Raw genomic sequence first — 24,228 nt, forward strand, 5'->3', positions numbered from 1 at the left:
GAGAATGATCCAGTTGAGATGTCAGTAGTGTCGATGCTGAGAAACCCCGGTCATGTACCATTGAGGAGCCCGGCAGCTGGGCGCAGAAATACAGTGTGAGTCCCAAACCAGGGAGATTTGGTAGAAACGGCTTCCGACTCACAGCTTAAAGGTCTAGATTCTGTTCCCTGCCCTGTTGGCTAGTTAGCTGTGTTACCTTGAGTGCATCCCTGGACTTCGCTGAGTCTTGGCTTCCCTGCCCTTGAATGAGGTAGTCTTGATGGGCTCTTCTAGTCACCATTATTCTGTTACCCTGACTTAAAAAAATTTTTACATTTATTTATTTTTGAGAGACAGAGACAGAGCATAAACAGGGGAGGGGCAGAGAGAGAAAGAGACACAGGATCTGAAGCAGGCTCCAAGCTAGCGGTCAGCACAGAGCCCAATGTGGGGCTCAAAGCCACGAACCGTGAGATCATGACTCGAGCCGAAGTCGGATGCTCAACTGACTGAGCCCCCCAGGCGCCCCATGTTACTGAGTTTTATAGCCAGAACTACACGGGCTGTTATCTGTGTGATACAGTAATAGTCTCTGTTCGAACCTACGTGCTTAACCAGACAGCTGGGAGGTCCTCAGGCAGCCCTGTGGCATTTTGGCATCTGTTTATTTTGGTGCCTTGTCCGTTGCAGGCAAACCTTTCGTGCCTCCGGGTATATTGTTTCGGTAATTCACATATGCAGGTGACTTTCATTCACTTTGTTCTCTACAGTCATAGGTTCAGTGCTCCATGTTTACTCCTTTGATTCAAAAAAGAAAACACAAAATCAGGACCGGACTGCACATCTGTTGTTAAGCTTACCGCTCTCAGTACCTTGCCTCCCATTCTAGCCTGTCTTTAAAGGTTGAGATACAGAACTATCAGTCTCGTTAGGCAGAAAGTCCACATGAGGCCCGAGGGCCCTCTTGGGCCAGGGAAAAGATGGGATGAGATGGAGGAGAGCTGACTTACTTTCTGATCGTGATTTCTTTATTTTTTCCTTCCCACTCTGGCTGACATTAAAATGGTTCAGACTCCTTAGACTAGGAGGTGTTTGCTTTACACCACGTTCAGATACTGCCACCTCGTGGTAGATTCTTGCATGACACTGTCAGTTGACTATGGTCTTTATAAACTCGAGATAATTAGCTCAGTGACTGAATTGGTCCTGGTAGGTGCTCCCAGAAGGCTGGGTGCGTTGGGTAACAAGCTTCAGGCATGGTCACAGGGCGACCTCTTGCCTCTCTTGATGTGTGTGGACGTTTGAGCCCAGAGTCCCCGTAGCTTCATACAGTTGGCAAGGATCTTTGTACTTCCTTCTTTCCCCCCAGCTCTCATTTATGATGCCTGCCACACGTGGTGCTCTCTGACTTTCTCATCTCCCTAGGAACAAAACAGTCTGTGTTTGACCTCTAGCAGATTTTAGAAAGATAAAATCTTAGTAAGATAAAATTCTAAATTGCTCAAACTTACAGAGTACGGCCCTAGGAATAATTTCTTCCATTGTGTTTTAAATGGAAGAAATGTGTTTAAATGTGTTTTGCCTAAGGAGGCAAAGCATGAGTCTGGGGAATGGGAAGATAGAGCGTAATCTGTAACATTTTAAATATTTTTACTACACTTTTATCTTCCTTGGGTTTAAAAATCTTTTTTTTTAAATCTCAGATCACAAGTGGGGGAAAGGGGGAGAGAGAAGAGAGAATCCCAAGCAGGCTCCACGTTCTGCACAGAGCCCAATGCCAGGCTCGACCCAACGACTCTGCGATCATCACCTGATCTGAAATCAAGAGTCTGACGTTCAACCAACTGAACCACCAGGTGCCCCTGTCTTCCTTGGACCTTAAAAGACCAACGTGTTGGGGCTCCTGCTGGCTCAGTCAGTAGAACATGTGACTCTTGATCTTGGGGTCATGAGTTCGAACCCTACCTTAGGTGTAGAGATTACTTAAAAACAAAATCTTTTTAAAAAGCCAAATATATCATGATTTTGAAATCTTTTCCTATTTTCATCTCCCATCAGTATTTGCTAATCTAAATCTGGGAAAACCTTGATTTTGTTCACCTGTTTACTGGTGTTTTTATTATGAATATTCATACTCTGTTGAAAATTGTTGGCTTAAATTCTGCAGTTTTTTCACTTTGTGCTTTTTTTTTTATCTCTTTTCTCATGCGGCTCGACAGAAACGCTCACTGTAAGTGACCTTGGAATTCTTCACCTTGTCGGTCAGGCAGTAGGGCACATCTTTGTGCAATGAATCAATGTGTTTCGGATGGCAGGGGCGTGGCCACGAAGGGCGTATCATATAGTTGTACTTTAATGTAGCTCAACTGTTAACTGTTGTTATTATTATTATTTCAGCATTATTGTTTATCATGGCTACTAAAGTTGTCTAAGAACTTTTTAAATGCTTTACGTATTTATTCCTCTGTATTTTTTTCCTGGACGTTAGTGGCTTTCATTGTCTTAGTGTGCCAGCTTTGCCCCAAATGTGATTTTCATTATATTTTCTTTTCGTCAAGCAGTGTGGCTGTCCTCAGATCTCAGTGTCTGTCTGCCTGTCTACTGTTGCAAGGAGAGAAAGATTTTGTTGTACCGTCGGGTTAACTGGAAGTGCCCAGGGCCACTGCCTGGTGTTTGTTATTTCCTAGAAGGGATGCAAAGCCGTGTCCAGGAGCCGTGCTGGGGGTCGGGGCCGGGGACGGACCCAGGGCCCAGTTTTGGGGCTCAGTGCACCAAACGGGTTTCACCTGCAGCTCCGACCTCGTGGCTTTGGGGACCCCCGTGCGGCGGAGGGGGTGAGCGACCAGAAGGGCTGGGCTTTGAGAGTCAGTGCCTCCGGCCCCCTCAGAATGGAGCCGGCCTCGGTCCCTGACCGGGAGGAGCCCGTCATTGCCCCGGCCTGGCATTGCAGACCTTTGCAAGGACAGCTTTTGTCTGTAGTCGAGGTCGTGGGACGGAAGACCGTGGCCCTGTGTGTCTGGTTGTAGGCTGTTTAACGCGTTTGGATTTGGTGCTTGAGTAGTTTGGTTGAAAGGAGAGGTGGTGGTCGGTGGACTGGATGTTTTCCTCTGCACAGGGATGCGCAGGTGCCTGGTCGGTCCCGCTCGGAGCTCAGGTGGCCAAAGAGAGGCACACACAGGGCAGGAGGGATGTGCGGGGAGGCATCACGAGGCGTGGTGAGGCTCCATCCGGGGCTCCGCGTCTACACCTGTGCTCTAGCTGGGTCCGCCTCCCCGGGAAGCGGTGACACTGCGAGGGAAGGGGCAGATGGTTGATGAAATGCCGAAAGGAAGAGTGTCCATGGCCATCTTGGCTCTTGATTAACACACACACGAGTCGAAAAGAACCTGCCTTGTTGCGGTGGCTTCTAACCCCAGGAAAGCAATTTGGGAAGCAGGTTGGGCCCCAGGGTACCGAGGAGGACACTGCGGAGACAGGAGCCGTTTCCAAGGCTGCGTCTGGGCTCAGCCGTGTCTGCTGGCTTGAAAGTCACCATGTTTAGTTAGAGTTTGTTTGGATAATTTAAAAAAAGTTTTTTCTGACAATAAAATATAGAGTATATGGGTTGTGTATAAAATGCGGGAAATAACCAAGCCTCATAAAGGAGATGAAGAGTGCCCCTGTCCCCTGCTCGGATACGTTTAGGGGGACAGTTGCGGTTACCACATCCGGGGTAATGTCTCTTGCCAGGTCTTTCAGGAATGATGTTCTCGAAATATGATACGAAGGGGCGCCCCCCCCCCCACCGTCATCTTCTGTTCTGTGTGCTCATTAAGGAGGTGAAAAGACATCTGTGACTGTTTAAAGAGCTTTTAAAGAAGTAGCCAGAAGTCTGTTGCTACATATTTTCAATATTAAAAAAACAACAACGGAGCGCAGCACATTTAAGCACGTGCGTGTGTATAACGTGTCTGTGTATATGGTGGTGCGTGTCTCTGGACACGCAGCACCTCCATAGGTGCGCTGCCTTAGAGTGCTCGTTTCGTGGCCTCACGGTTCCCGGCCTCCTGTGCTGTCACCTCCTGACCCTCGCTGTGTCTCTTGTTTGTAGCAGTGACTCTTCGAGAGGACAGTGCCAAGAGATTGGAGAGGAGAGCGCGCCGCGTGTCTGCATGCCTGTCGGATTATTCCCTAGCGAGCGATAGCGGAGTGTTTGAGCCTCCAACTAAAAGGTTAGAAGCTGATCTTCTTCCTCTGCAGCCTTTCTACAGTGTTACTGGTTTTGTTTTCAGTTTTTTTAATGTGTATTTATTTTTGAGAGAGAGAGACAGAGGCAGAGACAGAGTGCAAGCAGGGGAGGGGCAGGGAGAGAGGGAGACACAAAATCTGAAGCAGGATCCAGGCTCTGAGCCGTTAGCACAGAGCCCAACGCGGGGCTTGAACCCATGAGCCAAGAGATCATGACCTGAGCAGAAGTCGGACGCCCCACGACTGAGCCCCCCAGGCACCCTGTCCACAGTGTTACTGTTAAGCACAGCACATATGCATACTGGGACTTGCACGTGTTGGACCTTTGCGTGTATCTCCAGGCCTAGAATCTTCTCTCAACTTTGGTAGGTTGGGCCTTAGCAACCCACAGAGAAAACTCCCCTGGCTTCTGTGTGGCATCTGGAGGTTGGCCCTCCGAACGAGGTTCGAGGACGGCCCACTCCCGTCTGGCCCTGGCCAGCTTCAGGCTTAAGCCCATGAGAGCTGGAACGGGAGGGCCAGGCTAGAAAGGCACTCATCAGAAGTGACTCTCTCTCCTTCCCTTCCTTCCTAAGCTGAAGGAAAGTGACAGAACACCTCTGGGGCGTCTGGACTTTATTTCAATTTGCTATGTTTGATGTCATTGTTTCCTTTCAGGTGCGTGCCAGACATTTCCCTTCTCACAAGCCTTCTAAAAGGTAGTTGTGAGCTTTGCCCTGAATTCCACACGTGCTTTTGAAAGGCATCCCAAGTTACTTTCTCAAAACCAAAAACCCTGTGTGGGCAGGTACCCAGTGAGATAGGGCATGGCACGTCCCTGGGGCCCATGACACTGTAGTCACTTAACGAATCTGTGTCACAACTGAAGAAAGCTCCCCTCGGTGAGCAGCGCCCCTGCCACGAGGGAGCTTCCGCCAGACCTGCGCTCATCAGCTCCCTGTGCAATAACCCTGTGACTTCCGGTTTGTTCAGGAGTGAGGAGACCGAAGAGTCTGCACATGGAGACACTTGTGGTAACGACGGGCCCCAGATCCACGTTGGGTTCTTGTGAGTACAGGACACTCCTGCGCCGTCGCTCCTAGAGACGATCAGTAGATCGGGGACCATCGGGTGACTCATGCTGCCAGGCCGGGCGCTGTGGCAGGACCCCCGCAGTCCTGGTGTTGCTCGGGGCCTGGTCACCCCCAGCCCGCTTCAGCATCTTGGCTGAGGGGACGGAGGTGGCGGGAAGGAGCAGTGGGGACGAGCAGCTCTGGTACTGTCCTCCATCCTTGGGGGGTCGCGGCCGGGATGTCACCTTGTGGAGCTGGGGGCCCAGGGGCCATAAACAGGGGACACTGAAAGCCCGGGGAGTTAGCACACGTCCCACCTGGAGTTGCCCCGGTTCTCGGCAGCGCAGATGGGGAGGCCCGGGGCCTGGGGCCCAGAGCAAGAAGCCAGGTGGCCTGCAGGGTTCCAGTCACAGTTTCAGTGACAACGGTAACCGGTGGTGTCCAGACTAGCAAGACGGGACGCGTGCATGCCCACAAGCTCCTCTGGCTCACTGCTGTCACTTGGTCAGGTATTTCTCAGTGGTGACACCCTTATCGTCAGGGACCGGGTCATTCTGGCTGTGGGCGCTAACCTGGGCGCCGTCAGGTGTGGAGCAGCCCCCGGTCCCCACTCAAGAGGCGCCAGGGACACATAACATCCCCCCTTGCACCCAGTCATGACAGACGTCTCCAGACTTCACACGCATCCCGGGGGGTTAGGGTGCAAAGCCGCCCTCAGTCAGGGCTGCTGCTGGAGGTCAGTCTGAAGGCAGTTTCCCCCGAGGCGGACGTGCAGTCAATGAACTTACGTTTTGTTTTCTAGGCTTGACGCTGCCAGTGAATGTCTTCTTGTGAACGTGTTCCAACTAAAGAATCTGGCGGGGCTGGTCAAGAAGGAAGACTGCAAAGTGTAAGCAACCCTGCCGGCAGCGTTTCTTCTGGGCCCCGCAGAAACGCCCCGCAGAAACGCCGGCTCCTGGGCCCCGCACGCCAACCAGTTCTGCTCGGCAGCGTGCAGAGGGAAGAGGCGGTTTTGGAACCTGAGCTCCACAGTTGATTCATAATAAGACACCAGGGAATGTCTGAAGCATAAAGGACTGTAAGGTTTAGAAGCAGGGGTTACCACCTGCGGGAGGCGAGGGTAATGGAGCCAGGCTGGTTGTGTTCTGCCGAGATGCTGGGAAAGTGGCCGACAGCAGTGTCTGAGTTTCAAATGCCCACCCTGGCCCGCGAGCTGACGTCGTGGCGCTTGGCTCTTGGACCCCGAGAGGCGAACGGATAGCCTTCTCTCTGGGACCGGGGGGCCCTTGTCTGAGCGAAGGAGAAGGAAAGGGTGTTGTTGCCGCCTTCGGTGAGCCCCGCATCCGGCAATGGCTGCCTGGCGCGTCCCACTTACCGGGCAGGCACGCGCCTGTGCAATGGTCCGTTCAAGGCCAAGGCCGCCCTCCCCTTCCGGGAGTCTTCCGTATAAACTCGTCATTGAAAGGCGTTATGAGCAACTGGTTGTAAGTGGCCGAGGGCTCACCCTCATGGTACTCTTTGCAACATTTGCCAGTGTTTGAGCTCCTCATGCGTGCCAGGCTCCGCGCTCAGGGTGGACGGGGCAGGAACCCAGGCTGGTGGCGAATGGTCTGAGAGGCAAGGCTGGCAGAGCTTGAAGAGGGAGGCAAGGGGGCCACAGAGAGATCAGTGTAGGTGTCTTCCCAAAAAGCTGGTGAAGGCAGTCAACTTCCGTTTGACTCTTTATAACGTTGCAACGACTGACTTTTAAAGCCTTTCTCTTTATGCGTGTACCCCCCCATCTCTATGGGTATGGAAATTCTTTGGGCTTACTCTCATTTGAGAAAAGGACCGAAAGGCTTTAAAATTCGGCCCATGGGCATCCGAACAAGGAGACCTACATGTGTATACACGTGTGTGGCTCGCGGATTTAATTGTACAGACCTGTCACCAAGTGTCGCCTCTCTGTTTTTTCCTCCCTCTTTCTGGTTCCAGACACATCCGAGTCTATTTGCCCCCCATCGACTCCGGCACCCCAAACACGTACTGCTCAAAGGCTCTGGGGTTCCAGGCCCCCCTGGTATTCAATGAAATTTTCAGGATCCCTGTGCATTCAAGCATGTTGACATTGAAGTCACTTCAATTATATGTGTGTTCAGTGAATCAGCAGCTGCAAGAGGAACTGCTGGTATGCCCCCCACCGCCGCCGACTCCCCCATTTCCTTTCCGCTCGCCTCCCCGCCTCCCTCCTTCCTTCCCTGGTGTTCCTCTCCCACCCCTTCTCTTCTTGTCTTTCTGCCTTTCTTTCTTTGTCTTTTCTTTTCTTTTTTGTTCTTCTCTTTGTCTTTCTGCCTGTCTCTCTCCTTTGTCTCTGGCTCTCTGTCCCCTCATTCCTTCCATCTCGCTCCTCCTTCCTCTTTCCTGGGGTGGGTTGCTTAGAAGTTGTCATCATGTTATGTGATCCCTGGAGCCGGGAGCACATGCAGGGGTGAGAAAACCATTTGTCCCGCCAGAGTGTGTTGTGCTTTAAGTATATTATCTCAACTGAGGCTTGCAAAACTGCTATATTACCCCCATTTTCAGTTGAGGGAGCTGAGTAGGGTTGAGAAATTGGGCAAATAAAAATAGAGGATGGGGTTGCCTGGGGGGCTCAGTCGGTGGAGCCTCCGACTCTTGATTTCGGCTCAGGTCATGATCTCACGGTTCGTGAGACTGAGCTTTGTGTTGGGCCCTGCGCTGACAGCTCGGAGTCGGCTTAGGATTTCTTTCCCTCTCCCTCTCCCTCTCCCTCTGTCTGTCCCTCCTCCGCTCATGTACGCATGTGCCAGCGAATGCACACACGTCTCTTACTCTCAAAATAAAGAAATAAACTTAAAAAAAATAAAGCACTTAAAAAAAAACATAGGATGGTTCATTACATGTGAATTTCAAATACACTATGGATTCCTTTTGAGTATAAGTATGTCCCGTGCAACATTTGGGATATGCTTATGCTTTAAAAGACCGCATTGTTTACTTGAAGGTCACATTTGCTGGCTCTTCTATCTTTTATCTGGTGTCCCGGGAACTAAGTGCCGGCAGCTTGTGTGCGGTTCCCCCAGCCACGCGCTGCCCAGGCCGTGACTCGGCAGCCTGGGTGGCTTCTGTCCCAGGTTGGAATCGTTCCCCTTGGTCTCACTGCTCAGCAGTAGAATTAGGTGGTGGCGGTCAGCCAGCCGTCTCCTGTTTCAGAAATCCCTGAGCCAGTCAGCAGCTCATCAGTTGGCAGGCTCGGAGCCCCGCCCACTACTCCAGGTTGTCCTTCTCTGCCCCTGTCTCCCTTCTGGCACTTTCTGTGCCTGAACCGGCCGTTGAGGATCCTCCCTCTATCAGATCCTCTGCAACCACTTCCATTCTCCCGCAGTCCTTTGACTAGCAAGGGAAACGTTCCGTCTCCCCGGTTAAGACTGAAGGGCGACCTTGACGTTATATAAGGTTCCCGTTGCTTGTTAAGGCGAGCTCATTCACTGCGGGGTCTGGTGCAGGGCATCGCTCAGATCAACTTGGCCGACTACGACGGGTCCAGCGAAATGCAGCTGCGCTGGTACGCGGTGCAGGTGTTTGGCAGCTGTGGGCCACCCAGGTCCAGGGAGAGCGAGCGGCTGGGGGGCGCCGCCCGGGACCCTGCTCTGGCCGCTGCCACCGGGAAGACGGTACGTGTGCCCACCCATTGTGCCACTGCTCTCCTGCCGCCCACACCCGCCATCACGGGGGGGGTGGGTGGGGGAGGGCTCATCCCTCACGAGCTGTGCACACTCAGTGTCGGCACGTAGTGACGCCAAAGAGGCGGTTTCGAGGGAAGGCACGGAAATAGGTTTTGATACCTATGGCCACGCATGATGGTGGGTTCGATGTGGACGAGCCCATGACCATGCTCGACGCATTGGTGGTTGTAAAATCGGGCCCTTGGAGCCACTCAGGCCACCGTGGCTCAGGGGCGCGCCCTGTCCCCCTCATAGGACGCAGTGACGGCACTGCTGGCCAGAACCACTGCCCAGCTGCAGGCCGTGGAGCGAGAGCTGGCCGAGGAGCGCGTGAAGCTGGAGTACACGGAGGACGAGATCCTGGAGATGGAGCGGAAGGAGGAGCTGGCCGAGGTGGTGTCCGAGAGGTAGGGCGAGGCCCCTGCCGGGCGCACGGAGCCCGGCGCCAGGCGGAGCGCCCCGGGGTGAGTGGCGTTCCTCGCCCGCACCCCTCTGGAGTGTGCTGGACATACTCGGTGCCACCTGGGGGCTGGGATGCTCACAGGGACCTTCATGCTGCACCGGAGGAGGCGGCACCTTGACCTCCGTTCCCAGCTCCCCACGCAGGCTTGCCCCCCTGGTGTGTAGGCTCCTTTAAGTTGTTTCTCAGCAGCTTTTTTGGCCTGTCATCTCCCTAGCATGCAGTTCACCCGTTTCCGGTGGACGAGTTGGCAGTCTTTGGTAGAGTCACAGATTTGCTCCACCTTTGCCACAGTTGATGTCTGGGCACTTTGATCACATCAGAAAGAAACCCCTCTCTTGTTACAGCAGTCACGCTGTCTGCTCATCTCCGTGCTGTCCCCATGGATTGGCCCAATCTGGCCACTGCACCCCCGGGGAGTCACGATGGCCCCTTTGCATTGTATGTGAAGCCGCCTGTTGGCGAACCCTTGACTCAGTAGAGGCCACTCTGCAGTTACAGGCGTAATTCCGATGGACACGCTCCTCGAGCGAATGGATTTGTCTGGTCCTTTCTGGACGCACTTTTGTATTGCTTCACTTCCCCATTTTTCCCTGAAGAGCGTCCTACTTCCAACGCTTCCTGCTTCTTCCTGATAGCTCTCCCAGAACTGATTTTTGGAATTGATTTTAGGGAGTGAAGGTGCCCAGCAGAGGGGGGAGTGTTGTATGCCGGGACCCACGGAAGTGGGAGGGGCTGAGAGAGAGGGTTCAGCATTCTGGCGTCTTCAGCAGCCGCCGTTGGGTGATAAAGACAGACAGACCTCACTGAAAGGCCTTGTCATGTCGTCTCTAAAACAGAGAAGCCCGTTACTTCTCCAGGAAGCGTGTGGGTCTTGCTGGGGGCCATGCAGCAGGGGGCTCAGCCCCTTGGTCCGCATCGTGTCTCTCTGGTTTTGTAAGAAACAAAACATTTTATTTTTCTGATGCCACACCTCCAACAAGGGCTTTTACCGAATTCGGTGGAGGCCACGCAGAACGTTTTCTGCATGGATGGAAGCTGGGCTGGGGCGGGGGGGCGAGGATCCACAAAATGAAAGACAAGAACGAGATCCTGGCGTGCTGGGAGCATCTGCTGCACTCCATGCTGGCAAGGTTCCGTTAAAAATCCTGATGAGCGGAAGGGGGATGGACGGCGAAGGCCACGTTGGGGCAAAGGAAATGGAGGAGGGGGGTGAGGAACCGCGCTGACGCACCATCTGGGCCTTTGCAATCCGCCCCCAGGAGCTGGCAGGCCGACTCGGTGGACAGCGGCTGCAGCAGCTGCGCCCAGACCAGCCCCCCACACCCCGAGCCCTGTGGCGTCGGCGCCGACCCCATCCACGGACGCACGTTCGCCGGCCAGGCAGACCCCTACAGCCCCGAGAAGTTTCAGCCTCCGCCTCTTAAGGTTAGTGGAAAAGGTCGAGGGGTTCATGCAGCCCCCTGAGGTCCTGCCGCACCCCACCGGGTAGCGCCCCCAAAGGCCACGGGAAACCCGAGGGAGTCGGTGGGGGGTGGTTGAGAAGACACAGAGGCCGACGGGCTCATACGAGAGAGTAGGGCGGTGTGGCTTACCTGCGGACAGGGCCGTGGGGACGGTGTGGTGTAACGTGGGTAGTGCTGCTGGATGGAGGGGCCACGGCCAAGGCGGTATCTCCCTGGGCGCCGAGGGAGAGAAATGAAGGGCCTACATCTGGAAACAGCGTCACACGGGCACAGCGGGTACTGTCAGCTCTCCGGGAAAAAGGAAGGACAGCTTCGGCGAAACAGGGTAGGTTTGTAAGGCTCCGAGCTGTGGGGCGATGACCGTCCCCATCTCCGGGGCCCCGCGCGGCTCAGGATGTTTTGTGAGTCCCCAGGGTTTTGGACACTCAGAGTCTCTTTCCTCCATTTCTGACGTTACGAACTGTGGGGTGTCCCTCTGCCCCTCTGTTCACACGATCTTAGCTGTGCTCATGACCGTATCTTCCGTGGAGAAATCTGGCTCGTTTGCGGTGACACGTGTCTGAGGAAGCCGGTGAGGTGGGGAGTCAAGTCAGTGCTCTGTCAAGACTTTGTTCCCAAACCGTTCAAGTCCCCAGAATGTTTTCTCAGAGTGGCCGCTACTCTCCCCCCAGAGTACAAGTACTGAGCAAGGTAGAACCCGGCTGCCCTGGTTTCCCCAGGTGCGGCCCCTGCGGCCCCAACAGGGTTGTTTTGGGCTAATTTGCCATTGATCAGCTTTTCAAGACCTTCGGAAGCAGTGGCTCAAAGGGGGAGGTGTCGTGGGGAGCTAGTTTGGTGTGTCATCGTCATCCCCAGTCTCTGATTTTCATTTTGAAATGCTCCCCGTCTCCAGACGACTTGCTAGAACAGTGTAACGAGCGCCCCCTGCCCTGCACCCGAGTCCCCTCATGGCCAGTCCCCCACCGCGTTGGCATGTGTACACCGGGAGGTGCGAGGCCTTGCACATGCGGACGTGAAGGAAATACGTGGGAAATCCTGCCCTCAAGTGGGAGGCGGGTGACAGGGTAACTCCGGACAACACACGGGTGCTTGATGCTTGAGAGAGGCAGAGGGGCCGCGAGTACGGATTTGCGCTTATATCTCAGAGCGGTCGGGACTGTGAAACGGGGCAGCTCAGAACCTTAAGACAGTTGCCACGTGACCTAGCAGCCCCGTTTCCGGATGCATATGCAAGACAAGTGACACTAGGGTCTCCAGGAGACACTTGCTCAGCCGGGTTCATAGCAGCATTATTTGTGGTGGCCTCAACGTAGAAGCAACCCGGGTGCCCGCTCTCAGGTGGGTGGATGAGGACGATGCGGTGTACCACACCGTGGGATGTTACTCGGCCTTAGAAGGGAAGGAAACCCTTTCTCGTGCTGCAGCACAGGCAAACCCTAAAGGCGCGCTAAGTGAAATCAGCCGAGCGCACGTACGAGCGGTCCCTACAGTAGTCGGATTTCTACGGACAGGAAGTACAGAGGTGGTGGCGGGGGGCTAGGGGGCTAGGGGGCGGGAGGATGGGGAGTTGTTTAATGGGGACAGTGTCGGTCTGGGATGACAAAAAAGTTCCAGAGCTCTGTTTCACAGCAGTGTGACTATATTTAACACTACCGATGTGTATGCTGGAAAATGGTTAAGATGGTGGATTGTATGTGTTTTTTACAACGAAGAAGAATGCCAGGTCACGGAAGCATCATTGACAAGGGGGTTTTTGAGTGGAGGCCTTGAGAAAGGAGCCTCCGGAGCCGTGTGTGGGGCCGGGGAATAGCATTCAGGTACAGGGAGCTGCACGTGCAGTCTGAGAGAACAGCAGTGAGGCCAGCATGGGGCAGGGTTGTCAGAGCCGAGGACACAGAAAAGGAGAAGGACCAGATTATGCGGGGCCCACTCAGGACCCTCCCTTTTCTCTGAGATGATTGGGAAAGTGATGGGTGGTTTGGGGCCCAGGGTTGACCTGATCTGACTTAGGGTTTCTTGTTGCTTTTTCTCTGTCTAAAATAATTTTGAGGGGCATCTGCGTGGCTCAGTCGGTTAAGTTTCCAACTCTTGATTTTGGCTCAGGTCATGATCTCGTGGTTCGTGAGTTCGAGCCCCATGATTCTCTCTCCCTCCCTCCCTCTGCCCCTCCCCAACGCATGCTCTCTTTCTCTCAAAATAACAAATAAATGGAGTAAAATAATTTTGTGACACATAATTGACAGAAAATGAACTCTTTCAAAGCGAACTGTTCAGGGGCATTTAGCATGCTGACGGTGTGCGCACCTCCACTCTGCCTAGTTCCAAACCGTTTCCGTCACCCCAAAGTAAAGCCTCGGACCTATGGCAACCAGCAGTCTGCTTCTTGCCCAGGAACGTGGCCGTGCTGGGAACTTCCCTCCGTCTCGTGGCGAGCACCATTCCCTTGCACTGGCATGCCACACTTTGTTCGTCTGTCCCTCTGTGCGTGGACCTTTGGGCTCTTTTCACCTTTGGCTATTTGAATAACATAGCTTTGAATGTTCGTGTGCCAGTGGTGATTTGAACACCTGTTTTCAGTTCTCTTGAACGTGTGCCTAGGAGTGGAATTGCTGGATCTGACTTCAGCCTTACCAGGATCTCCCTGGTTACTGTGATGGGAGGCAATGGGGGAGGGGAGGCAGATCTGGAATAGGGGAGACCAGTGGGAAACCCACTGTACTGATCAGGTGCCAGATGATGGTGACCCAAATGGAAGGTTGATCTCGGACCAGATATGGTGTGTATGAAAGAGAACAGAGTCCGGGATGACAAGATTTTTTGTTGCATGAACCATCGGAAGGCAGGGGTTCTCGGAGGAGGCGGAGATGTTTGTGTTAGGGGGCGGAATAGCGTGAATGGTTTTGGACAGAAGTGTGAAATGCCAGGTTGAACTCCCCAGTGCAGAAGGCCAGGATGGTTCATGTGAAGCTTATTGCTCATGTTCTAGGAAATGTCATGGTAATAGTGAGCTATTATCTAGGTTGATAAAGAAACCAACACAGAAGATGTCTTCCCCGAAGAAGTCGTGAGCCTTCCGAAGGAGAGGCCCGGTCGCAGGGCCCGTGGGTCGCCTTTTGTTCGGAGCAGCACAATCGTCCGGTCACAGACCTTCTCCCCGGGAGCGCGAAGCCAGTATGTCTGCAGAGTAAGTTGAAATTCCTTTGCCACCTGTCTGGAACGTTTTGTTTTCTCCCCCCGCCCTTTGCTGTGTGATTTTTGCTGCTTAAACTAAAAGGCCCGTGTGTTCCCACAAATACCAGTGACGTAAGGATGTAAAGTCAGTCTTGTGGCTTCGTTTCCCCTCCCCCACGCATACCTGACTCGGCATTTACTCGAGATTCTAACACTTTTCTCCCCAGATTTTCAGTCCGTACGCCCACCAACTCGTGGAACCCAGGAAGCAGGGCCAGTCAGGTCTCCATCGGCCTAAGGAATTGGGGGTTCCTAAGGGAGCTGGAACACGGATTGTCCTGAACTGGGTTGATTGGGAAGTCGGGCCGCTGAGCGGTCGGAAGTCTTGAAGTGTAGTGGGGTCCCGGGGTGGGGGGGACGGCGGCCTTGAAGACTCCAGACACTGAGGATTTGACTGCCCCGTGCAATCAAGTCATGTTGGCAGTGGGGGTGGGTTCGGAAGTGGGGGGGGCTTCACAAAATGCTAGTGCCCGGGTTCCCAAGATTCATCGTTGGTCACCGTGAGGCCTGGGTATCAGGCTTGGGAGAGCCCCACGTGATTCTGATGTGGAGAACCCCGAGATCAGTAGAGAGAGAGACCTAGTCTGCTATAGTCCTGAAGATAGGACAGCATGTTAGAGGTTGGCAGGCAGCGGAGGTGCGACAGTGACAGCATGGATTAGGAAAGAGAAGGGAATTTGAAGGATGAATAGTCACGACACAGTGGCCTGATGTGGCCGTTTGGATTGAGGTGAACCTTGAGCCTTCCCACCTCTGAATCGGGCGTGTGGAAAGAAAGCACGTTCCGTTGAAGGGGACTGCCGAGGAGCTGACTCCATATGGGCAAAGGCAAAGTTCAGTCGTATGAGAGAAACAGGCTCGGGGCTGCGCAGGAGATCTGGGAGTGTGGCTCTGGCGTCCCCGGGCCCATGCTCGGGTTCAGTAACTTGCCAGGACCCAGAACTCAGCAAAGCTGTGATTCAAATTCGTGATTGCGGTGTATTTCACTGGAAGGCTAGGGACCAAGGTCGGTGGAGGGAAGAGGCGCGTAGGGCAGTGTTCAGGGGAGACCCGGTGCAGGCTCCCAGTTCTCTTCCTGTGCAGTTGCGTGCATGGCTCGTGTCCCTCGTCACTGCTGGGAGAGGTCGCACGCACGGAGTATTGCCAACCAGAGGTTTGTGGGGGGCCGGCCATGTCGGCATAGCTGATTGCCTGCGTGGCTGACCGTAGTCTCCAGCCCCTCCAGAGGTCAGACTGAGGGCCCGAAGCCCCCACTATGAGTCACATCGTTAGCAGAGCCTGTGTGGTTTGGCCCGAGGTCCCCAGGTAAACAGGGACGCTCGGGCAGGACGTTCCAGGGCTTTACAGGTTACTTCCTGGGAGCTAGGCAAGGACCAAACCTTTCTTGGGGCAAAGTTAATCCTGTATCCCATGGGAGGTGGGGAGCGAACAGCAGGATGTTGGGACCACATGCCATTTGCCAGGCCCACTGGGCGTCTCCCCACAGAAGCAAGGCATCTGCCCTGGGCCTTGCAGGGTCAGGCCTGGGCACTCGCCCATCAGGTCCAACCAGACGCCTGGAGGTGCTAAATAGACGCCACTCTCACGTCCCTTCCTTGCCTCAGGCTGTGGCCGACGGAGAAGGGCGGGAAAGCTTTGTGCCTCCGGTTGTGTTCTGGGCCCTGCACAGGGGCGTGCATCTACGGGGGGTGCTTTTGGAGGGCTCTTGGCTTGTATGTGTTGGTCATGCCAGGGAGGGGGGGCACACACGCTGGTGTGCCATAGCATTTGCCCAGTATTGCGAGTGCATCGGCACGGCAGATACGGCCACGAAGGCAGGGACTTTGGCTTCCGCACAGATACACGTTGATCCTAAAGCAAGAACCCGCCACCAAATGTCTCGGCCCCCGTAAGGAAGGCATGAGTTCCTTTACTTCTTAAAAGCAGTCCTTTTCCATGGCAGAGCAGGTGTTAGTGCCGCTGGCTTGTCCTACCACCAGGAGCGAGCCTCTCGGAAAGCCGGCCTTTCCCAGCTCTTGCTGAAGCCAAAAACACAGCAAGTGGGAATGACTGCTCCAAACGGAAGGGCGCCCACGTCCATGCTGGCTTCCCGAGCGTCGCACATAACATCACGTCCCGGTTGGTAGCGATCAGACAGAAATCTTGTGGACTGCCCCTCGCCCCCGCCGGAGACTTCGCATGGTTTCGTTGATGTGTCCCATGAAGGCGGAGAGGGCGTTGGTTTGCTTTTTCAGTGTGTTTTCGTTTGCCTTTAGTTTTACTTAAAACTCCCTGTGCAGCTTTGTCCTCACGGAGACCGCAAGTCTCGGTAAGAGCACCAGCAGCCGTCAGTGTGTTCGGGTACCCGTGCGGAGGAGTGAAATAACTCCATTCGGAGGACGCCCAGAGAATGAGCATGGAATTTGTGAAAAAGTGTTTCTGACCACCATTCTCTTTGGCACAGCTTTATCGTAGTGACAGCGACAGTTCAACCCTGCCCCGGAAGTCCCCCTTTGTCCGGAACACCTTGGAAAGGCGAACGCTTCGCTATAAGCAGGTACGTGCCCCACAAACAACATGGAGTCTAGACTTACCCTGGGAGTTATTTCTACAAATGTTAAAAGGTGAGGGCACGTGCGTGGCTCAGCTCAGGTGATGATCTCACGGCTCGTGGGTTCAAGTCCCACATCGGGCTCTGTGCTGGCGGCTCGGAGCTTGGAGCCTGCTTCCGATTTGGTGTTCGACACCCCCCCCCCACCGCCCTTCCCCCGCTTGCTCACTCTCTCTCTCTCAAAACCAAACAATAAAAAATTTTTTAAAAACTTAAAAGATACTATTTTAGGTAATGTTAATTAAAAGGTAATATATTTGTTTCCTCGTACAATTTTTAGAAGCCTATATAATGTCATACTATTACCAATATTTCTTAATGTCCTAAGATAACATCATGATCTAAGATCATCCATGATCTTTACATTTTTAAATATGATAAATTAATAAACAACCATCCCGAACGAGAGACTCTTTTTTCTTTTTTGCGAGGGAACACGTGTGGTTGAGAAAATAGGGGTTTTCCAGCACCGAACCTTCCATATCGGCCTGTTCTACTGCCTTCTTTTCCTTTGCCCACCGAGCCGGTGGGTAAACGGTCAGCATCATTTTGTCGCTTTTAGTGTCTAAGCGAGTAGTCCGTTATCTTTTTCAGGCTAAGGTTCTTGGAAAGAAATACTAAATCCCACGTTTCCATGTTGCTCTTCTCCGAGCAGCTGCTGCCTGGGGACGTGAGGACAGCACAGTTCAGCCCCAAGAGGGTCTCTCAGCAGTCACACTGGTGACATTTTGACTGGGTCGTCGCCGTGGGGGCCGCCGCCCTGCGTGCTAGTGGCCGTTGTGCTGCATCCCTGGCCTGGATCCACTAGGGGCCGGTAGCCCCCCCACCCAAGTTGTGATAACCCAGAATGTCTCTGGACGCTGCCCAGCGCCCCTTGGGACACCACGTCCTCCCTCGTGGAGAGCCACTGAGCGCTACTGTGAATTCAGCAGTGCTTTTCCATGAACCTGTGTTTAATGTATGTATGTGTGCATGCTGTACGTGTGCAAAGTAGTGGCACGTGGGTGCAGAGAGCATACAGTTACTTGGCCCCTGAACGATGCTGACTGATATGTGCTGCAGTGTGTGCTGCTCCTAAGGCTGTTTGTTTCCGAGGGCGAAGTACCGTTCTCACTCCACACACGCGATTCGCTTCGCGTCCTAGGACTTTTCTTAAAAACATGGCAGGTTTGCTCACTTGAGGCTGACAGGGGAGGAAAGGTTTGGACAGCTCGTGTGTGTGTCTGCATAATCCTTTACTGTGGATCATTTAAGATTTTGCAGTACAGTGTTTCAACTTTTTATAGTGGCTGTATTTTATGCCAGCCTTGTAATTACTTCATCCGTTTTCTCTGTATTTAGGTTTTATTGGCCATGAACTTTATTTAAAAAAATTTTTTTAATGCTTTTTATTTACTTTTGAGAGACAGAGAGAGACAATGCGAGAGTCAGAGACAGAGGGAGACACAGAATCTGAAGCTGGCTCCAGGCTCTGAGATAGCTGTCAGCACGGAGCCCGACGCGGAGCTCGAACCCATGAACCGTGAGATCATGACCTGAGCCAAAGCTGGACACTTAACCGACTGAGCCACCCAGGCGCCCCGGCCATAAACTTTATATGTTTATGTCTTAACATTTATTTATTTTGAGAGAGAGTGTGTGAATGGGGAGTGGCAGAGAGAGAAGGAAAGAGAAAGGATCTTAAGTAGGCTCTGCACTGGGGCCTGAACTCACGAACTGTGAAACCCTGACCTGAGCCGAAGTCAAGAGTCAGACACTTAATCGACTGAGCCACTCAGGTGCCCCGAGATGTGCCTTTTAAGTGCAAGTCAAAATGGGGGTGCCCGGGTGGCTCAGTCAGTTAAGCGTCTAACTTCGGCTCAGGTTATGATCTCACAGTTCGTGGGTTCGAGCCCCATGTTGGGCTATGCTGATGGCTCAAAGCCTGGAGCCTGCTTCGGATTCTGTGTCTCCCTGTCTCCCTGCCCCTCCCCTGCTTGTGCGCTCCCTTGCTCTCTCTCTCTCTCAAAAATAAACATTAAAAAAATTTTAACGCAAGTCAAAGTGATATTTCTTAACCAAATAAAATGCACATTTCGTGGCCTCTGACCCACCAGCTCCCTCTGGGAGGGTCTGTTTCTCCACTTCGGCAGTTGCACAGGTCATCAGTAAAGCAGACCATTTGCGTCCTGAACTTGAGACTGACCTGGAGCCTTAAATTAACCCCTCCCACATCTGTGGTTTATTTTACATCCACGCGTGGAGAAGCGCCTCTCACCCGTCCGTGGTCCACGTGGGAGAATCCCCTGGGCTCCCCACACCCCTGCCCGGGCATCATACGTGCTCACAACCCCCCCGCCCCCCCGCAGCCCTGCAGGCCCTCCCTGGCCGAGCTCATGGCCCGCACGTCCCTGGACCTGGAGCTGGATCTCCAGGCCTCGAGAACGCGGCAGCGGCAGCTGAACGAGGAGATCTGCGCCCTCCGCGAGCTGCGGCAGCGGCTGGAGGACGCGCAGCTCCGTGGCCAGACCGACCTCCCGCACTGGGTGCTGCGCGACGAGCGGCTCCGGAGCCTGCTGAAGGAGGCCGAGAGGCAGGTGAGGAGCGGCGCCGCCTCTGCCGGGCCCCCGGCGTCCGGGGCCTGCCGGGCCGTGCCGAGGACGCGGTGCTCGAAACGATCTGGGTGCTCGCGGGAAGGAGCTAGGCTCCTCCGTCCGTGGGCAAGGCAGCCGGTGTCCCCGGTGGCGCCGATGCACGACTTTTGCAGCCCCCTCGGGTTGGGGGAGGCCACTGGACCGAGGGACCCCTGGACCCTCCCGCCGGCATTGCCGTTCCCCGCTTTGTGGTGGAACGTTCTGGGTCGTGGGTCTGCAAGGCATGACCCCCCCTGCCCCCGGGGACCCCAGAGCCTCTGTGAAGATTCCCTGTTGCAGGGGGCAGGGAGGGCAGACCGGCCAGCCTTTCTCCCCTCCGCGACCCCACGCTGGGCAGCGGCTTTGTAACAGCGCCTTGTTGGTGCCGGACTGCTCTTGCAGACGCGACAGACCAAACTTGACTTCCATCAGGAACAGGCAGCTGAGAAGATGCTGAGGAAGGCCTCCAAGGGGGTCTGGCAGCTGCGAGGGCAGAACCACAAGGAGCCCGTGCAGGTGCAGACCTTCAGGTAGAGACGGCCGCGGCCCCTTCCTTGCCTTCTTTGTTTCTTTTAACTTTTTTTTTTGATGTTTTATTTATTTTTAATACAGAGAGAGACAGAGCATGAGAGGGGGAGGGGCGGAGAGAGAAGGAGACACAGAACCGGAAGCAGGCTCCAGGCTCTGAGCTAGCTGTCAGCACAGAGCCTGATGCAGGGCTCGAACCCACGAATGTGAGATCTAACCTGAGCTGAAGTCGGAGGCTTAACTGACTGAGCCACCCAGGCGCCCCTTCCTTGCCTTCTTTGTACTGTCACGCCCTCATCGTCATACCACGAAAAGTAGACGCGTTAACCCCACGGGCAGCCCGGGATAAACCTGGAAGCCCCACTGTCCCTTAGCATCTTGCTGTTTTCTTCCACTATTCCTTTGAGCCTAGGAACCGGGTATTTTTCCTGCTGCTTGTGATCCTAACGTGGGTTCAGGTTTGCATTTGAGTTTTTGTTTTTTAGTGAAACCATCCTGGGTTGCCACTTAATCCATTATCCTTTCTGGCTGTCATGTTTCACATAAGATAGAATTTGCCTAATTACTCTGTTTTATACCCTTCTTTCTGAATATCTGCTATCGTGACCAACACAGTGGTTCATATACACATACACACGTATCACCTTTGCCTTTTCACTTTACTTTGTATTGAAGCCACAGGGCAAGAATCAAACATTATCAGCAGCCCCCGATTTGAATAGCATGCGTTAGTTTTCTTTGTTTTTGCTTTTCATATGAGGAGAATTACAGTTAGGTCTATATTCTTCTGTGTCTGACTTTTTAAACGATTGAGGTGAAATTCACAAGGCATGGAAGTCACTGTTTTCAAGCGAGCACTTCCGCAGCATTCCATATGGTCACCGTGTTGTGTGGCCACCCCCCCCCACCCCGTATGGTTCCTGAACCTTTGCTTCACCCCAAAAGGAAACCCCGTCCCCACTGAGCAGTCACTACTCATCCTTCTCCCTGCCCCCAGCCCCTGGCACCCCCCTGGGCTGCTTTCAGTCCCTCGGGCTTTGCCAGTCCTGGACACTGCACCTAAGTGGAGTCACGCAGTGGGGTGTAACCTTCGTGTGTGGCTGCTTCTGCTTAGGATAATGTCTTTGAAGTTCACGGGTGTTGTATTGTGGCTCGTGTCAGTACTTCATTCCTTTTTATGGCCGAATAATTTGTGTCGTTTACCCTTAATTTTTTTTATATGCTGAATTTTCATGTCGCCATCATAAAAGACCATAAAAAGACTATAACCATCTCCCCTCACTCATGATTTAGAATTTCTTCATTTGTTGAGCTGTCTATTAATCAAGCAGATATTTACAGAGCACCTGCTATATGCCAGGCACCGTCCTAGGCCTGAGAGCAAACCCTTGTCTTCACGGGGCCTCATGACTTCTATCAGCATTAGAGCGTCTGTATGCGAACAGATGTGTTGTTAGGAATTTACATTCATTTTTTTTGTATGAGTAAGAGAGGCCGTCATGGATACGAGAGCCTCCCACCAGCTTTCACTGTATTTATATCCGCTTCTAAGCTGTCATTCTTTCCAATCCCAGGGAGAAGATAGCATTTTTCACAAGACCAAGGATTAACATACCTCCTCTGCCTGCTGACGATGTTTGATACAGCGCTTTGTACACATGAAGTATTTATCTGCCTGTTTTATTTTCATGAAGTTCTTAGACTAGCTACATTTGTCTTTAAAATATTTGTGCAAAGCTATTAATATACACATTTTGTAAAAAAACCCACACCTATATCTATACGGATATATTTTATAATAGTGACGGCAACAGGGCCCGGCGTTCCCTCGTTGTGAAATTGACATCTCTGAAGACAGGTTATTTTATAAAAGATCAACTATCATGTTAAGAGTGTACAGTTTTTACGCTGTTTTATTTGACTTAAAGGCTGGAAGACAGAAACAAAGTGAGTTCAGGCAAATTCACTGTATTGTAATTTATTTATAGTACTTGTTTTTTTCCTTGAAGGAAAATACCGACGTTAAGATGTATTTTAAGACTAAAATTGTGTGCTTCCGTATTTGTCATGCAGTAGAACGGAACTTTGGGGCTGGTTTTGTGTCTGACACCCAAAACGCAAACGCTTTGTGCTCAGCGTGTCACTTGTAGGCATCTCTTGTGTGTGTTCACTGTGCACCGTGCGCACGCTGAGGTGACTTGGGGCCGGGTCGCGCGCGGAGCTGTGTCCCGTGCGCACTATGCACCACGAGCCTCGCATCCAGCCACCTCTCTCCGCGTCCTGTGCCCACCCCCGCAAGCCTGCCGTGGCCCCCGAGCCCTGGCATCCTGCCTTAAGCCCGCCTGCCCGTGCTGGCTGTCTGCCCTGTCGCCTCCACCATGCCTTCCGGGGCTGCCCCCCGCACCTTGACCAACGAGGTGGTAGTGAAGGGAACCAGGAACGTGCGTGTTCGAGACTCAGTGAATCCACGGATGGACATAGCGGTTATGACATAGAAATGATGGCCTTGGAAAGGGCTTTTTTGTGGAAGGAGGCAACGTGGGTAACAACAGTTACCCCAGGAGCCTCTTACAGGAGAGTATTTGATTTAAATTAAAACCCGTCCCCCTCCCAATACTGGACTCTACCCAATATTTCTTAAGAAATTTAGAAGTAGTTCTTGAGGCAAAAAAAAAAAAAATCATGTAATAAAAACATACCAATATTCTTTTAAAATGCCAAATGACATAAATATTTTGCCTAATACATATTTATTATATATGAAATGCACTCTCCTTTACGAGGCCTCAGAGAAGTAAACGAGGAGGGTCACATGGAGCGTAAAGAGGAAACTGAACTCTGCCTAGATCTTTCTGCCTCTCCCTGGGAGACACTCCCTCCCCCCACCTTTAATCAGTGTCTCGCTCTTCCCAATAGGCTGTAACCACCCCCTCATATAACCTGCCTGCCTTTTTACATTTGTTAAATATGAATTTTTGTAAAAGCATTTCGTTGACACAGCCCTGTCACAGACGGTGGCGTTTGTCAGCAGTGCTGGGACTGAAGACTGTGTGTTCACAGTGCCCAGCTCTTGCTCTGCATTTCCGCCTCTGGTCTCGCTTTTTTTTTTTTTCTAATTTCTCTGTGTACATAACCCACAACAGAGGTCGAGACGTGCAAAACATCAGTCCTCACCCTGTAGCAGACGGCCCAGCGGAGCAGGTGACAGGTGACGACAGGGTCGGGCCACTGTGTGTCCCCAGCGGACGAAACTTCCAACTGCAACGGAGCCCCACCTGCCGCCGGACTTGGGTGTGTGGAGAGCACTGCACGCCTGTCTCGGGCACACTGCTTCCTGGCTGTGCAAATGCTTTTCTGGCAACCTCCATTAAGTGGCAACGTGGGGAAGAGCCACCGTGCCGATACGGAAGGCGTCCACACCAGAGCTTTCACAGAAACATTTCTGGCCAGTGTGTGCAGGGTTCTGGCGGGAGTGTGCCCGCGCCCCAGGGTTGGTGATTTTGTTTGTTTTTAAATCCAGTCTGTTCGGTGTCAGTCTGAGGGTTAGTTGCCTTTGTCATCTCTCCCATGACTTCTCCCGCATCCCTACGAGGGTCCGCCTTCGCACCTGATGGGACCAGAGTGCGCCTGGAAGGAAACGCCAGCCAGATGGAGGAGGCGGAGGGCAATGGACCAGAAAGGGCACAGGGACGGAGGACAGGAGGCACCGTCACTGGCTGGTCTCTCGTGACCTGGGTGTCCAGCTTCTGTCTCGTTGAGACTGCCCCCCCCCCGCAAAGTCTCCCACACGCCAGCAGAGTGAAGGCCTGTTGCTTTAAGAGGTGTTTTCATCTTCTGTTTGAACTTGTCCGTCACCGTCACCGTCACCGTCACCGTGCTGTGGGATGAGAAAGCCGCCGTGTTTTGCCGGCGGGTCTGGCCCAGAGACAACCTGAAGCCTGCCGCCAGGGCTCTTTAGGAACAGTGCGACGAGTAAAAGGGAATTTGGTCTTCGCATCACCTGGTCACCGAATTGTCACTGCTGAAATAACTTTCTGTCATGGGAATAAGTTATAATTAGTATTCATCTCTGTTGTTGTCACTGTTCCCTACTTGTGTCATTTGTATTGTTGGAAAGTATTCCTTCTATAAAATTAAACTAACCTGCCTTAAGAACAGAATGGAAATGTGTGATTTTTTTGAAAAAAAAAAGTAATTACGTGGACTTAAGTATATAAAAATGTACATTTTTTAAAACTTAAAAACAGAGGTACAAGAATAGAACAGTGACATGAACACACATGTGGCCATCTTCCATCTCAGCGTGGGCCAGTCATGGCTGACCTGTTTCATCCACGCTTCTGCCCACCTCCGCTCAGCTG

General features: G+C 52.9%; 1 protein-coding gene across 3 annotated transcripts in view; it reads left to right on the forward strand.

The window, feature by feature from the left end:
• Positions 1-24,027, forward strand: part of WWC3 (WWC family member 3) — a 118,258-nt gene extending 94,231 nt beyond the window's left edge. The window contains exons 12-23 of one of the 3 annotated variants that reach the window (XM_029930359.1): positions 4,070-4,190; positions 5,179-5,253; positions 6,061-6,147; positions 7,233-7,425; positions 8,762-8,929; positions 9,236-9,387; positions 10,703-10,868; positions 13,926-14,090; positions 16,581-16,673; positions 19,076-19,303; positions 19,742-19,869; positions 21,442-24,027. In XM_029930359.1, coding sequence (XP_029786219.1) covers positions 4,070-4,190; positions 5,179-5,253; positions 6,061-6,147; positions 7,233-7,425; positions 8,762-8,929; positions 9,236-9,387; positions 10,703-10,868; positions 13,926-14,090; positions 16,581-16,673; positions 19,076-19,303; positions 19,742-19,869; positions 21,442-21,508 — 1,643 coding nt within the window. In that variant the 3' untranslated portion in view covers positions 21,509-24,027. Of the gene's footprint in view, positions 1-4,069; positions 4,191-5,178; positions 5,254-6,060; positions 6,148-7,232; positions 7,426-8,761; positions 8,930-9,235; positions 9,388-10,702; positions 10,869-13,925; positions 14,091-16,580; positions 16,674-17,382; positions 17,461-19,075; positions 19,304-19,741; positions 19,870-21,441 lie in introns of those variants that run through there. The other 2 variants (XM_029930357.1, XM_029930358.1) reach the window with 2 other exon arrangements.
• Positions 24,028-24,228: the final 201 nt, after the last annotated feature.

This window comes from Suricata suricatta, chromosome X, assembly GCF_006229205.1.
Source record: "Suricata suricatta isolate VVHF042 chromosome X, meerkat_22Aug2017_6uvM2_HiC, whole genome shotgun sequence".
In the NCBI taxonomy this organism is placed as follows: Eukaryota; Metazoa; Chordata; class Mammalia; order Carnivora; family Herpestidae; genus Suricata; species Suricata suricatta.